This window comes from Pan troglodytes, chromosome 9 (assembly GCF_028858775.2).
Source record: "Pan troglodytes isolate AG18354 chromosome 9, NHGRI_mPanTro3-v2.0_pri, whole genome shotgun sequence".
NCBI classification, from domain to species: domain Eukaryota; kingdom Metazoa; phylum Chordata; class Mammalia; order Primates; family Hominidae; genus Pan; species Pan troglodytes.
Genome location: NC_072407.2, coordinates 7,334,491 through 7,349,124, shown reverse-complemented (window position 1 = coordinate 7,349,124; position 14,634 = coordinate 7,334,491). Strand labels below are relative to the sequence as shown.

At 59.1% G+C, this 14,634-nt stretch overlaps 1 protein-coding gene across 2 annotated transcripts in view; it reads left to right on the top strand.

Annotated features, from left to right (window-relative positions):
- The window catches only part of OSBPL5 (oxysterol binding protein like 5), an 89,839-nt gene that overhangs the window by 70,997 nt on the left and 4,208 nt on the right, over positions 1–14,634 (top strand). For both annotated transcript variants that reach the window (XM_024346911.3, XM_024346912.3), the window contains exons 15-19: positions 11,351–11,448; positions 11,850–11,939; positions 12,022–12,158; positions 12,633–12,818; positions 13,127–13,253. In XM_024346911.3, the coding sequence (XP_024202679.1) occupies positions 11,351–11,448; positions 11,850–11,939; positions 12,022–12,158; positions 12,633–12,818; positions 13,127–13,253 (638 nt within the window). The remainder of the gene's footprint in view (positions 1–11,350; positions 11,449–11,849; positions 11,940–12,021; positions 12,159–12,632; positions 12,819–13,126; positions 13,254–14,634) is intronic.

Below are 14,634 nucleotides of genomic sequence, written 5' to 3'. Positions count from 1 at the left end.
CCCCTTTCCTCTCCTCCCGTCTTCCCCCTTTCCTCTCCTCCTCCTCCCGTCTTCCCCTCTTTCCTCTCCTTCTCCCGTCTTCCCCTCTTTCCTCTCCTTCTCCCGTCTTCCCCTCTTTCCTCTCCTTCTCCCATCTTCCCCCTCTTTCCTCTCCTCCTCCCGTCTTCCCCTCTTTCCTCTCCTTCTCCCGTCTTCCCCCTTTCCTCTCCTCCTCCCGTCTTCCCCTCTTTCCTCTCCTTCTCCCGTCTTCCCCTCTTTCCTCTCCTCCACCCGTCTTCCCCCTCTTTCCTCTACTCCTCCCATCTTCCCCTTTCCTCTCCTCCTCCTCCCGTCTTCCCCCTCTTTCCTCTCCTTCTCCCGTCTTCCCCTCTTTCCTCTCCTCCACCCGTCTTCCCCCTCTTTCCTCTACTCCTCCCATCTTCCCCTTTCCTCTCCTCCTCCTCCCGTCTTCCCCCCTTTCCTCTCCTCCTCCCGTCTTCCCCCACTTTCCTCTCCTCCTCCCGTCTTCCCCCTTTCCTCTCCTCCTCCTCCCGTCTTCCCCTCTTTCCTCTCCTTCTCCCGTCTTCCCCTCTTTCCTCTCCTTCTCCCGTCTTCCCCCTCTTTCCTCTCCTTCTCCCGTCTTCCCCCCTTTCCTCTCCTCCTCCCATCTTCCCCTTTCCTCCTCCTCCCATCTTCCCCCTCTTTCCTCTCCTCCTCCCGTCTTCCCCCTTTCCTCTCCTCCTCCCGTCTTCCCCTCTTTCCTCTCCTTCTCCCGTCTTCCCCTCTTTCCTCTCCTCCACCCGTCTTCCCCCTCTTTCCTCTACTCCTCCCATCTTCCCCTTTCCTCTCCTCCTCCTCCCGTCTTCCCCTCTTTCCTCTCCTTCTCCCGTCTTCCCCTCTTTCCTCCTCCACCCGTCTTCCCCCTCTTTCCTCTACTCCTCCCATCTTCCCCTTTCCTCTCCTCCTCCTCCCATCTTCCCCCTCTTTCCTCTCCTTCTCCCATCTTCCCCTATTTCCTCTCCTCCTCCTCCCGTCTTCCCCCCTTTCCTCTCCTCCTCCCGTCTTCCCCCTTTCCTCTCCTTCTCCCGTCTTCCCCTCTTTCCTCTCCTCCACCCGTCTTCCCCCTCTTTCCTCTACTCCTCCCATCTTCCCCTTTCCTCTCCTCCTCCTCCCATCTTCCCCCTCTTTCCTCTACTCCTCCCATCTTCCCCTTTCCTCTCCTCCTCCTCCCATCTTCCCCCTCTTTCCTCTCCTCCTCCTCCCGTCTTCCCCCCTTTCCTCTCCTCCTCCCGTCTTCCCCCTCTTTCCTCTCCTTCTCCCGTCTTCCTCCTCTTTCCTCTCCTCCTCCTCCCGTCTTCCCCCTCTTTCCTCTCCTTCTCCCATCTTCCCCCTTTCCTCTCCTCCTCCTGTCTTCCCCCTCTTTCCTCTCCTCCTCCCATCTTCCCCCTCTTTCCTCTCCTCCTCCTCCCGTCTTCCCCCCTTTCCTCTCCTCATCCCGTCTTCCCCTCTTTCCTCTCCTTCTCCCGTCTTCCCCGTCTTTCCTCTCCTTCTCCCGTCTTCCCCCTCTCTCCTCTCCTCCTCCTCCCGTCTTCCCCCTCTTTCCTCTCCTTCTCCCATCTTCCCCCTTTCCTCTCCTCCTCCCATCTTCCCCCTCTTTCCTCTCCTCCTCCTCCCGTCTTCCCCCCTTTCCTCTCCTCCTCCCGTCTTCCCCTCTTTCCTCTCCTTCTCCCGTCTTCCCCGTCTTTCCTCTCCTTCTCCCGTCTTCCCCCTCTCTCCTCTCCTCCTCCTCCCGTCTTCCCCTCTTTCCTCTCCTTCTCCCGTCTTCCCCGTCTTTCCTCTCCTTCTCCCGTCTTCCCCCTCTTTCCTCTCCTCCTCCTCCCGTCTTCCCCCTCTTTCCTCTCCTTCTCCCGTCTTCCCCCCTTTCCTCTCCTCCTCCCATCTTCCCCCTCTTTCCTCTCCTTCTCCCATCTTCCCCCTCTTTCCTCTCCTCCTCCTCCCGTCTTCCGCCTCTTTCCTCTCCGCCTCCCATCTTCCCCCCTTTCCTCTCCTCCTCCCGTCTTCCCCCTCTTTCCTCTCCTCCTCCCATCTTCCCCCCTTTCCTCTCCTCCTCCCATCTTCCCCCTCTTTCCTCTCCTCCTCCTCCCGTCATCCCCCTATTTCCTCTCCTCCTCCCGTCTTCCCCCTCTTTCCTCTCCTTCTCCCGTCTTCCCCCTCTTTCCTCTCCTCCTCCTCCCGTCATCCCCCTCTGTCCTCTCCTTCTCCCGTCTTCCCCCTCTTTCCTCTCCTCCTCCTCCCGTCATCCCCCTCTTTCCTCTCCTTCTCCCGTCATCCCCCTCTTTCCTCTCCTTCTCCCGTCTTCCCCCTCTTTCCTCTCCTCCTCCCGTCTTCCCCCTCTTTCCTCTCCTCTTCCTCCTGTCTTCCCCCTCTTTCCTCTCCTTCTCCCGTCTTCCCCCTCTTTCCTCTCCTCCTCCTCCTGTCTTCCCCCTCTTTCCTCTCCTCCTCCTCCCGTCATCCCCCTCTTTCCTCTCCTTCTCCCGTCATCCCCCTCTTTCCTCTCCTTCTCCCGTCTTCCCCCTCTTTCCTCTCCTCCTCCTCCTGTCTTCCCCCTCTTTCCTCTCCTCCTCCTCCCATCTTCCCCCTCTTTCCTCTCCTCCTCCTCCCACCTTCCCCTCTTTCCTCTCCTCCTCCCGTCTTCCCCCTCTTTCCTCTCCTCCTCCTCCCGTCTTCCCCCTCTTTCCTCTCCTCCTCCCGTCTTCCCCCTCTTTCCTCTCCTCCTCCTCCCGTCTTCCCCCTCTTTCCTCTCCCCCTCCCATCTTCCCACTCTTTCCTCTCCTCCTCCTCCCGTCTTCCCCGTCTTTCCTCTCCTCCTCCTCCCGTGTTCCCCTCTTTCCTCTCCTCCTCCTCCCGTCTTCCCCGTCTTTCCTCTCCTCCTCCCGTCTTCCCCCTCTTTCCTCTCCTCCTCCCGTCTTCCCCCTCTTTCCTCTCCTCCTCCTCCCGTCTTCCCCCTCTTTTCTCTCCCCCTCCCATCTTCCCACTCTTTCCTCTCCTCCTCCTCCCGTCTTCCCCTCTTTCCTCTCCTCCTCCTCCCGTCTTCCCCCTCTTTCCTATCCCCCTCCCATCTTCCCACTCTTTCCTCTCCTCCTCCTCCCATCTTCCCCCTCTTTCCTCTCCTCCTCCTCCCGTCTTCCCCCTCTTTCCTCTCCTTCTCCCGTCTTCCCCCTCTTTCCTCTCCTCCTCCTCCCGTCTTCCCCCTCTTTCCTCTCCTTCTCCCGTCTTCCCCCTCTTTCCTCTCCTTCTCCCGTCTTCCCCCTCTTTCCTCTCCTCCTCCCGTCTTCCCCCTCTTTCCTCTTCTCCTCCTCCCGTCTTCCCCCTCTTTCCTCTCCTCCTCCTCCCGTCTTCCCCCTCTTTCCTCTCCCCCTCCCATCTTCCCACTCTTTCCTCTCCTCCTCCTCCCGTCTTCCCCCTCTTTCCTCTCCTCCTCCTCCCGTCTTCCCCCTCTTTCCTCTCCCCCTCCCATCTTCCCACTCTTTCCTCTCCTCCTCCTCCTGTCTTCCCCCTCTTTCCTCTCCTCCTCCTCCCGTCTTACCCCTCTTTCCTCTCCTTCTCCCGTCTTCCCCCTCTTTCCTCTCCTCCTCCTCCCGTCTTCCCCCTCTTTCCTCTCCTTCTCCCGTCTTCCCCCTCTTTCCTCTCCTCCTCCTCCCGTCTTCCCCCTCTTTCCTCTCCTCCTCCTCCCGTCTTCCCCGTCTTTCCTCTCCTCCTCCCGTCTTCCCCCTCTTTCCTCTCCTCCTCCCGTCTTCCCCCTCTTTCCTCTCCTTCTCCCGTCGTCCCCCTCTTTCCTCTCCTTCTCCCGTCTTCCCCCTCTTTCCTCTCCTCCTCCCATCTTCCCCCTCTTTCCTCTCCTTCTCCCGTCTTCCCCCTCTTTCCTCTCCTCCTCCTCCCGTCTTCCCCCTCTTTCCTCTCCCCCTCCCATCTTCCCACTCTTTCCTCTCCTCCTCCTCCCGTCTTCCCCCTCTTTCCTCTCCTCCTCCTCCCGTCTTCCCCCTCTTTCCTCTCCCCCTCCCATCTTCCCACTCTTTCCTCTCCTCCTCCTCCTGTCTTCCCCCTCTTTCCTCTCCTCCTCCTCCCGTCTTCCCCCTCTTTCCTCTCCCCCTCCCATCTTCCCACTCTTTCCTCTCCTCCTCCTCCTGTCTTCCCCCTCTTTCCTCTCCTCCTCCTCCCGTCTTCCCCCTCTTTCCTCTCCTTCTCCCGTCTTCCCCCTCTTTCCTCTCCTCCTCCTCCCGTCTTCCCCCTCTTTCCTCTCCTTCTCCCGTCTTCCCCCTCTTTCCTCTCCTCCTCCTCCCGTCTTCCCCCTCTTTCCTCTCCTCCTCCTCCCGTCTTCCCCGTCTTTCCTCTCCTCCTCCCGTCTTCCCCCTCTTTCCTCTCCTCCTCCCGTCTTCCCCCTCTTTCCTCTCCTTCTCCCGTCGTCCCCCTCTTTCCTCTCCTTCTCCCGTCTTCCCCCTCTTTGCTCTCCTCCTCCCATCTTCCCCCTCTTTCCTCTCCTTCTCCCGTCTTCCCCCTCTTTCCTCTCCTTCTCCCGTCTTCCCCCTCTTTCCTCTCCTTCTCCCGTCTTCCCCCTCTTTCCTCTCCTCCTCCCGTCTTCCCCCTCTTTCCTCTCCTCCTCCTCCCGTCTTCCCCCTCTTTCCTCTCCTCCTCCTCCCGTCTTCCCCCTCTTTCCTCTCCTTCTCCCGTCTTCCCCCTCTTTCCTCTCCTTCTCCCGTCTTCCCCCTCTTTCCTCTCCTCCTCCCGTCTTCCCCCTCTTTCCTCTCCTCCTCCTCCCGTCTTCCCCCTCTTTCCTCTCCTCCTCCTCCCGTCTTCCCCCTCTTTCCTCTCCCCCTCCCATCTTCCCACTCTTTCCTCTCCTCCTCCTCCCGTCTTCCCCCTCTTTCCTCTCCTCCTCCTCCCGTCTTCCCCCTCTTTCCTCTCCCCCTCCCATCTTCCCACTCTTTCCTCTCCTCCTCCTCCCGTCTTCCCCCTCTTTCCTCTCCTCCTCCTCCCGTCTTCCCCCTCTTTCCTCTCCTCCTCCTCCCGTCTTCCCCCTCTTTCCTCTCCTCCTCCCGTCTTCCCCCTCTTTCCTCTCCTCCTCCTCCTGTCTTCCCCCTCTTTCCTCTCCTCCTCCTCCCGTCTTCCCCGTCTTTCCTCTCCTCCTCCCGTCTTCCCCCTCTTTCCTCTCCTCCTCCCGTCTTCCCCCTCTTTCCTCTCCTCCTCCTCCCGTCTTCCCTCTCTTTCCTCTCCCCCTCCCATCTTCCCACTCTTTCCTCTCCTCCTCCTCCCGTCTTCCCCTCTTTCCTCTCCTCCTCCTCCCGTCTTCCCCCTCTTTCCTCTCCCCCTCCCATCTTCCCACTCTTTCCTCTCCTCCTCCTCCCGTCTTCCCCCTCTTTCCTCTCCTCCTCCTCCCGTCTTCCCCCTCTTTCCTCTCCTTCTCCCATCTTCCCCCTCTTTCCTCTCCTCCTCCTCCCGTCTTCCCCCTCTTTCCTCTCCTTCTCCCGTCTTCCCCCTCTTTCCTCTCCTCCTCCTCCTGTCTTCCCCCTCTTTCCTCTCCTCCTCCTCCCGTCTTCCCCCTCTTTCCTCTCCTTCTCCCGTCTTCCCCCTCTTTCCTCTCCTCCTCCTCCCGTCTTCCCCCTCTTTCCTCTCCTTCTCCCGTCTTCCCCCTCTTTCCTCTCCTCCTCCTCCCGTCTTCCCCCTCTTTCCTCTCCTCCTCCTCCCGTCTTCCCCGTCTTTCCTCTCCTCCTCCCGTCTTCCCCCTCTTTCCTCTCCTCCTCCCGTCTTCCCCCTCTTTCCTCTCCTTCTCCCGTCGTCCCCCTCTTTCCTCTCCTTCTCCCGTCTTCCCCCTCTTTCCTCTCCTTCTCCCGTCTTCCCCCTCTTTCCTCTCCTTCTCCCGTCTTCCCCCTCTTTCCTCTCCTCCTCCCGTCTTCCCCCTCTTTCCTCTCCTCCTCCTCCCGTCTTCCCCCTCTTTCCTCTCCTCCTCCTCCCGTCTTCCCCCTCTTTCCTCTCCCCCTCCCATCTTCCCACTCTTTCCTCTCCTCCTCCTCCCGTCTTCCCCCTCTTTCCTCTCCTCCTCCTCCCGTCTTCCCCCTCTTTCCTCTCCTTCTCCCGTCTTCCCCCTCTTTCCTCTCCTCCTCCTCCCGTCTTCCCCCTCTTTCCTCTCCTTCTCCCGTCTTCCCCCTCTTTCCTCTCCTCCTCCTCCTGTCTTCCCCTCTTTCCTCTCCTTCTCCCGTCTTCCCCCTCTTTCCTCTCCTCCTCCTCCCGTCATCCCCCTCTTTCCTCTCCTTCTCCCGTCTTCCCCCTCTTTCCTCTCCTTCTCCCGTCTTCCCCCTCTTTCCTCTCCTCCTCCCGTCTTCCCCCTCTTTCCTCTCCTCCTCCTCCCGTCTTCCCCCTCTTTCCTCTCCTCCTCCTCCCGTCTTCCCCCTCTTTCCTCTCCCCCTCCCATCTTCCCACTCTTTCCTCTCCTCCTCCTCCCATCTTCCCCCTCTTTCCTCTCCTCCTCCTCCCGTCTTCCCCCTCTTTCCTCTCCTTCTCCCGTCTTCCCCCTCTTTCCTCTCCTCCTCCTCCCGTCTTCCCCCTCTTTCCTGTCCTTCTCCCGTCTTCCCCCTCTTTCCTCTCCTCCTCCTCCTGTCTTCCCCCTCTTTCCTCTCCTCCTCCTCCCGTCATCCCCCTCTTTCCTCTCCTTCTCCCGTCTTCCCCCTCTTTCCTCTCCTCCTCCCGTCTTCCCCCTCTTTCCTCTCCTTCTCCCGTCTTCCCCCTCTTTCCTCTCCTCCTCCTCCTGTCTTCCCCCTCTTTCCTCTCCTCCTCCTCCCGTCATCCCCCTCTTTCCTCTCCTTCTCCCGTCTTCCCCCTCTTTCCTCTCCTCCTCCCGTCTTCCCCCTCTTTCCTCTCCTCCTCCTCCCGTCTTCCCCCTCTTTCCTCTCCTTCTCCCGTCTTCCCCCTCTTTCCTCTCCTCCTCCTCCTGTCTTCCCCCTCTTTCCTCTCCTCCTCCTCCCGTCATCCCCCTCTTTCCTCTCCTCCTCCCGTCTTCCCCCTCTTTCCTCTCCTTCTCCCGTCTTCCCCCTCTTTCCTCTCCTCCTCCTCCCGTCTTCCCCCTCTTTCCTCTCCTCCTCCTCCCGTCTTCCCCCTCTTTCCTCTCCTTCTCCCGTCTTCCCCCTCTTTCCTCTCCTCCTCCTCCCGTCTTCCCCCTCTTTCCTCTCCTTCTCCCGTCTTCCCCCTCTTTCCTCTCCTCCTCCTCCTGTCTTCCCCCTCTTTCCTCTCCTCCTCCTCCCGTCATCCCCCTATTTCCTCTCCTCCCCCCGTCTTCCCCCTCTTTCCTCTCCTTCTCCCGTCTTCCCCCTCTTTCCTCTCCTCCTCCTCCCGTCATCCCCCTCTGTCCTCTCCTTCTCCCGTCTTCCCCCTCTTTCCTCTCCTCCTCCTCCCGTCATCCCCCTCTTTCCTCTCCTTCTCCCGTCATCCCCCTCTTTCCTCTCCTTCTCCCGTCTTCCCCCTCTTTCCTCTCCTCCTCCCGTCTTCCCCCTCTTTCCTCTCCTCTTCCTCCTGTCTTCCCCCTCTTTCCTCTCCTTCTCCCGTCTTCCCCCTCTTTCCTCTCCTCCTCCTCCTGTCTTCCCCCTCTTTCCTCTCCTCCTCCTCCTGTCTTCCCCCTCTTTCCTCTCCTCCTCCTCCCGTCATCCCCCTCTTTCCTCTCCTTCTCCCGTCATCCCCCTCTTTCCTCTCCTTCTCCCGTCTTCCCCCTCTTTCCTCTCCTCCTCCTCCTGTCTTCCCCCTTTCCTCTCCTCCTCCTCCCATCTTCCCCCTCTTTCCTCTCCTCCTCCTCCCACCTTCCCCTCTTTCCTCTCCTTCTCCCATCTTCCCCCTCTTTCCTCTCTTCCTCCTCCTGTCTTCCCCCTCTTTCCTCTCCTCCTCCTCCCGTCTTCCCCCTCTTTCCTCTCCTCCTCCTCCCGTCTTCCCCCTCTTTCCTCTATTCCTCCTCCTGTCTTCCCCCTCTTTCCTCTCCTTCTCCCATCTTCCCCCTCTTTCCTCTCTTCCTCCTCCCGTCATCCCCCTCTTTCCTCTCCTTCTCCCGTCTTCCCCGTCTTTCCTCTCCTCCTCCCATCTTCCCCCTCTTTCCTCTCCTCCTCCTCCCATCTTCCCCCTCTTTCCTCTCCTTCTCCCGTCTTCCCCCTCTTTCCTCTCCTCCTCCTCCCGTCTTCCCCCCTTTCCTCTCCTCCTCCCATCTTCCCCTTCTTTCCTCTCCTTCTCCCGTCTTCCCCTCTTTCCTCTCCTACTCCTCCCGTCTTCCCCTCTTTCCTCTCCTCCTCCCATCTTCCCCCTCTTTCCTCTCCTCCTCCCGTCTTCCCCCTCTTTCCTCTCCTCCTCCTCCCATCTTCCCCCTCTTTCCTCTTCTCCTCCTCCCATCTTCCCCCTCTTTCCTCTTCTCCTCCTCCCGTCTTCCCCCTCTTTCCTCTCCTCCTCCTCCCGTCTTCCCCCTCTTTCCTCTTCTCCTCCTCCCATCTTCCCCCTTTCCTCTTCTCCTCCTCCCACCTTCCCCCTCTTTCCTCTTCTCCTCCTCCCATCTTCCTCCTCTTTCCTCTCCGTCTCCAGTATTCCCCCTCCTTCCTCTCCTCCCCCTCCCATCTTCCCCTTCTTTCCTCTCCTTCTCCCATCTTCCCTCTTTCCTCTCCTCCCCCTCCCGTCTTCCCCCTCTTTCCTCTTCTCCTCCTCCCACCTTCCCCCTCTTTCCTCTTCTCCTCCTCCCATCTGCTCCCTCTTTCCTCTCCTCCTCCCGTCTTCTCCCCTTTATTTTTTCTTGTGGGGGAATTCCCATCTGTTCTTGCATGCTCATTGACTCATCCATGCTTCATATATTTTTTCAACTTTTTATTATGGCAAAGTTCAAACATATATCAAAGTACAGTACACCCCATATACCCACAGCACAGCAAGGCACCCACCTTCATGCTCTCCCCTGAATTAATTGGAAGTAAATCCGAAATATCATGTCATGTCATTTGTGTATTTTATTTTATTTTATATCACTAAAGTTAAGGATTTCCCTTCTTTCTTTCTTTCTTTCTGTCTGTCTTTTTTTGTTTGTTTGTTTTTGACAGAGTCTTGCTGTGTTGCCCAGGCTAGAGTGCAATGGTGCAGTCTCAGCTCACTGCAACCTCCGCCTCCTGAGTTCAAACGATTCTCCTGCCTCAGCCTCCCGAGTAGCTAGCATTACATGAGTGCGCCACCACACCTAGCTAATTTTTGTATTTTTAGTAGAGATAGGGTTTCACCATGTTGGCCAGGCTGGTCACAAACTCGTGACCTCGGGTGATCAGCCTACCTCGGCCTCCCAAAGTGCTGGGATTACAGGCGTGAGCCCCCACGCCAGGCCGGGATTTCCCTTCTTAACCATAGCCACAATACTATCATCAGATGAAAAACAAACAAACAAACTCTTTGTTGTCATCGAGTCTACAATCTGGTTCATATCCCCAGCTGCCACGTGCCTGTGTCTTGATCCCCCACACACGTGACAGCTGGCCATTTGGCTGGGTCTCTGCATCAGGCCATGCTCCGTGCATGGATGCCCTATGTTTACATCTCCTTGATGTCCCTCCCTCCTGTTTTTCCCTTGCAGCGTATTAGTCATTTCCTCCTAGTCCCCTCCAGCATGGATTTTCCTGGCTGCATTCCTCTGCCCTGGGGATTTCCTATAAACCACGAATTGATTTGATCTCGAGATGCCTGATCACGTTCAGCACAGTTTTTTTCAACACGACGCTTAATGGGGGTTTTGTGTCTTTCCACAGCAGGGTGCACAGGGCCTGTTGTTCTTTGTGACATTAGTGGACATTGATTCTCAATTCCTGGATCCATTCATGTATCAGGCATTGCTAGATGGTGACGTTCCATCCTCTTTCACTTAATCACCGGAAGGCTTCTCAAAAGAGAAACTTCCCCTTGTCTACTATGTGGTTACCCAACAGGATTGGTGTGTTTTAGGATAAATCCCAGGTTTTTTATATTTTCAAAATAATGATTTTTTTCCCCCTGCTGTCTCCCAAAGGTGACTGGCGAAGGTCGTTATTGCCACGTATTATTTGATAGGAACGTATTTGGTGATTTCAGAACCTTTCAGTTATTAACTTTATTGATATTGAAATTGCCCCATCTTTGGCCAATGGGGGCCATAGTTGGCTCAGGGGCCCCCTGCACACCCCAGTACCTCTGCTGGCATTCTTCCTTCTGCCCTGACCATGTGTGCACCTAGGACGTTTCCTACACTAGACCTCAAATCGACCATTTCTCCCGGGAGCTCCAGGTTCCTTTCACTAGGAAATAATATTTAGTGATCACAATCTGGAGGTCAGACCTGCTTTGCTTTTCTTTCTTTTCTTTTTTTTTTTTTTTTTTTTTTTGAGACAGAGTCTCACTCTGTTGCCCAGGCTAGAGTGCAGTGGTGTGATCGTGGCTCACCACAACCTCCGCCTCCTGGGCCTTCTTCCTCTCCGTGGAGCCTGGAGACCTCCCCCCTCAGAGCTGCACAGGGATGCCGCTTTGTCTTTCTAGGCTGCATAGCTTTCCATCGTGCTCATGGGCCAGGGTGCACTCACACAGCCCCCTCTGGAGGGATTTGGGGGTGTTTCAAGGCTTTGTTGCAACAAGTAGCTTGTTGTTTCTTTTCTTCATTTTTAAGAGACATATTCTGCCACACATTTCTAAGTGGTTTTTAGAGTGCAAGTGTTTGGGTTTTGATGGTGGAGGTGGTGGTGCTTCTTTAATTAGATTACCTCCTCCGTATGCCAGACATGGAAGCGTTGTTCTTTCCTTCATTAATTGAAAAAAAACAAAACAGAAAAAGATGTATTAATTTTTTTAAACATACGGGATGCCATCACGGGTGCTGGTGCCCGCTGTGTTCTGGGTGCCATCCTGGGACGCAGCAGTGAGCGAGAAGATGCCTGCCCTCAGGAGCCCGATGCCAGAGCGGGAACTGCAGAGTCAAGTGAAGCACGATGCATGTCTCACAGGGCTGGTGGCCTCCCAGGAGGCTGGAACAGGAGGCGACACCTGACATGAGCAAAGGCCCTGGCGAGGACAGAGCCCCCATAGTGGGGGAGACGGCCCCTGAGGGACCAGGCGTGCCTCCCAGGCTCCGCGCCTCCCAGGCTCCGCACCCCCACCAGCCTCTCCCTGTGGGGTTCTGCTCCCAGCGCCTCCTGTCCTTCTCACCCTCCCAGGGACTGACACAGGCCTCCCAGGGATCGGTGCTGCTGGGTCGGCACTCAGGGATCGGTGCTGCTGGGTCGGTACTCAGCAGGGCCTGGGGCTCAGCAGGGCTGGGGCCGCCTGGCCCCTGACACTGGCTGCATTTCAGGAATCCTGTATGGCACGATGACCCTGGAGCTGGGTGGGAAGGTCACCATCGAGTGTGCGAAGAACAACTTCCAGGCCCAGCTGGAATTCAAACTCAAGGTAGCGCTGGCTGCAGCCTGGGGGAGACGAGGCCAGGGGAGGAACGAAGCCTTGGGGATCCCCCTCACACTCTCCCCAGGCCCCAAGGAAGGTTCCCCAAGGCAGTGCACATGAGGGGAGCAGCTGTTGACATCCCAGAACACAGACAGGGCCCAGAGAAGGGAGGCTGCTGCCTGCAGCCACACAGCAGAGCCAGCCTAGGCCCTGTCTCTGTGGCAGGGACACTACATCCTTGAGTGGAGGCGTGGGGGTCCCGAAGGCCTCGTTGGCGAGGGTTGGGTCCATCCCTCCTGGGCTCCCAGGCACCCCAAGAGAATAACTGTTCCGTGCCCCCATGAGGATGTGATTCTGGAGGCCCCAGCCCCCGCTCACTGGGCTCTGTTCTGGGTGTGGCCCCGCAGCCCTTCTTCGGGGGTAGCACCAGCATCAACCAGATCTCGGGAAAGATCACGTCGGGAGAGGAAGTCCTGGCAAGCCTCAGTGGCCACTGGGTAAGGGGCCGTCCCTCAGGGCAGGCACGGCCGGGCGGTCATCGCCAGGCCAGCCTCTGACCCCGCTGGCCATCTGGGGCAGGACAGGGACGTGTTTATCAAGGAGGAAGGGAGCGGAAGCAGTGCGCTTTTCTGGACCCCGAGCGGGGAGGTCCGCAGACAGAGGCTGAGGCAGCACACGGTGCCGCTGGAGGAGCAGATGGAGCTGGAGTCCGAGAGGTGAGGCCTGTCAGCGCCCAGGGACCCTGCTGACCACAGCCTGACATGGCCAAGCAGGCAGGTCAGCAGGGCTGCAGTGCTGTGAGCATGGCCCCAGGATGTCCCTGGCAGGGAGGGCAGGCCTGGTGCACCCCTGGTGGCAGATCACGTGTCCTGGAAAGGACAGATGGAGGGAGGGGGTGTGGCCTGGAGAGGAGCCGGCTGCCGTGACCTCTCACTGCATCACTGCCGGCGAGTGACCAACAGGTGCACAGGGAGGTCCCTGCAGGCGGGAGATGGGAGCTCAGTGTTGGAAAAACCCATCTCACGGACAAAAGAAAAGCTCCCTTCAAAGTAGTGAGCTCCCTGTCACTGTAGGCAATCACGCGGAGGTTGCTCTGTGCCTTCCTTCCGGTGCCAAGGGGCCCTGATTCCTAGCTGCCTAGGGGTCGGGCTGCCCGGGCCGCCGGCTCAGGATGGGTCACTGGCCCGCAGGCTCTGGCAGCACGTCACCAGGGCCATCAGCAAGGGTGACCAGCACAGGGCCACACAGGAGAAGTTTGCACTGGAGGAGGCACAGCGGCGGCGGGCCCGTGAGCGGCAGGAGAGCCTCATGCCCTGGAAGCCGCAGCTGTTCCACCTGGACCCCATCACCCAGGAGTGGCACTACCGATACGAGGAGTGAGTGCCGGCAAAGCCCTGGGGGCCGCAGGGTGGGGCTGGGCCTAGCAGACGGGCTGAGAAGGGCCCAGGGGCTCCTGGCTTCCCTCTCACCTTCAGCCTGTCCCCTGGAGGAGTCGGTGGGGGAGGGTCAGATAGTGACACCCCCCACCATCAGTCCTTACTGCAGGCCCTGCCCATGGGGTGTGGGCAGTGGTCATTCTCCTGGAGGTCTCTGGCCACTGTTGGGGGGCGGAAGACTGGGCCAGGACAGCCCCCTCACCTGAGGGCCACTGCCTGTGCTGATGAACGCCCTCTGGACCCTCCAGCCACAGCCCCTGGGACCCCCTGAAGGACATCGCCCAGTTTGAGCAAGACGGGATCCTGCGGACCTTGCAGCAGGAGGCCGTGGCCCGCCAGACCACCTTCCTGGGCAGCCCAGGGCCCAGGCACGAGGTCAGCACCCCACAGGCCCCACCCAGGGCTGGTCTTAGCTGCACGTGTGGCCACCACCACCCCTCGCTCCTCACCTCACTCCTCCCTTCCCCTCGCTCCTCACCTCACTCCTCCCTTCCCCTCGCTCCTCACCTCACTCCTCCCTTCCCCTCGCTCCGTTAAGTCTTAGCCCTTTTCTCCCAGTGGACCTGGGACACAAGCTCAGGCCCTCACGCGCTCATCCCCCAGCCCCCTCGTCCCCTTTCCTTCTCTGCCGAGCATGGGACTCAGGAAACCGGGATTTGCAGGATGCTCAGTTCTAGGGGCACCTTGGCGTGTGGGACCCTGTGTCTACTGTCTCTGTCGACTGCCCCCAAAGTCTCCCTCTGCCAAGTTAGCAGCCACATTATCCCATTCCACTGATCAGGAAACAGAACGTCAGGGCAGCCCGGGGCCCTTCCCAGGTAGGAGGAGGAGGAGCCAGCACTTGCACAGATCTTGTGTCTGGAAAGGGGAAGCGGGACAGCAGGAGGCTCCAGGGAGTAACCTGAGGAAGCTGCCTTGGGTGTGTCTTGGTGCCATGCCTCAGGCGGCCACCAGGTGGCGCCAAACCCACACGCCCCCGTTCCAGGTGTGCTGAGCTTCATCACCCCAGCCGTGCACCTACTGCGTGCAGAGGGTGCAGAGCGCGGCCGGTGCTCACCCGCAGCGGACAGGATGGGGGCGTGTTCCCCAGCTGATGCCGTCTGGGCCAGACTCAGATGAGAGGCCTTGCTTGCCTGATGGCCCTAACTTCTCCAGCAAGCTGGGGGCCGCGGTATCTCCTTGGCTGCATGTCCCATGCTCTGCCTGCCAAGGGACTAGGGAAGAAGCCTCAGGAAGGCAGACAGATGCACCCCCTATGTCTGCAGCACAGTTTCCATCCCCCCGGGCTCAGGCCAGACTGCTAGCTCCTGCCTTCCCTTGGCCCCAGACCCTCGCAGTCCCACTCCTCAGCCTCTCCCCACCAATCTCCAGCAGATGTCCACCCCCAATGCCCTCTGCAGCCTCCCACCCTGCAGCCCCTGCTGAGCTCAGTCAGCCTGGGCCCTGCCATGCCTCAAAAACCATCCCATGGAGTACCTTGTGGCCAAACCCACCTGCCCCACCTCTGACCCCACCTGTCCTGGCTCTGACCCCACCTGCCCCGTCGCTGACCACACCCAATGCAGAGCGTCCCTGGCACCTCTCTGGCCCCAAACGCCTGTTGTTACATGGTGGTCCCACAGCCAGGTTCTGCTTTTTCCCCACCCCTGAGCATCAGTTCCTGTCCTGGGTTCCTTGTGAGCTCAAGTAAGGGCTGAATGGATGAGCCCTGCCTGCACTCCTGGGGTTGTGAGCAGCCGGCTGAGTGTGGGGGTTC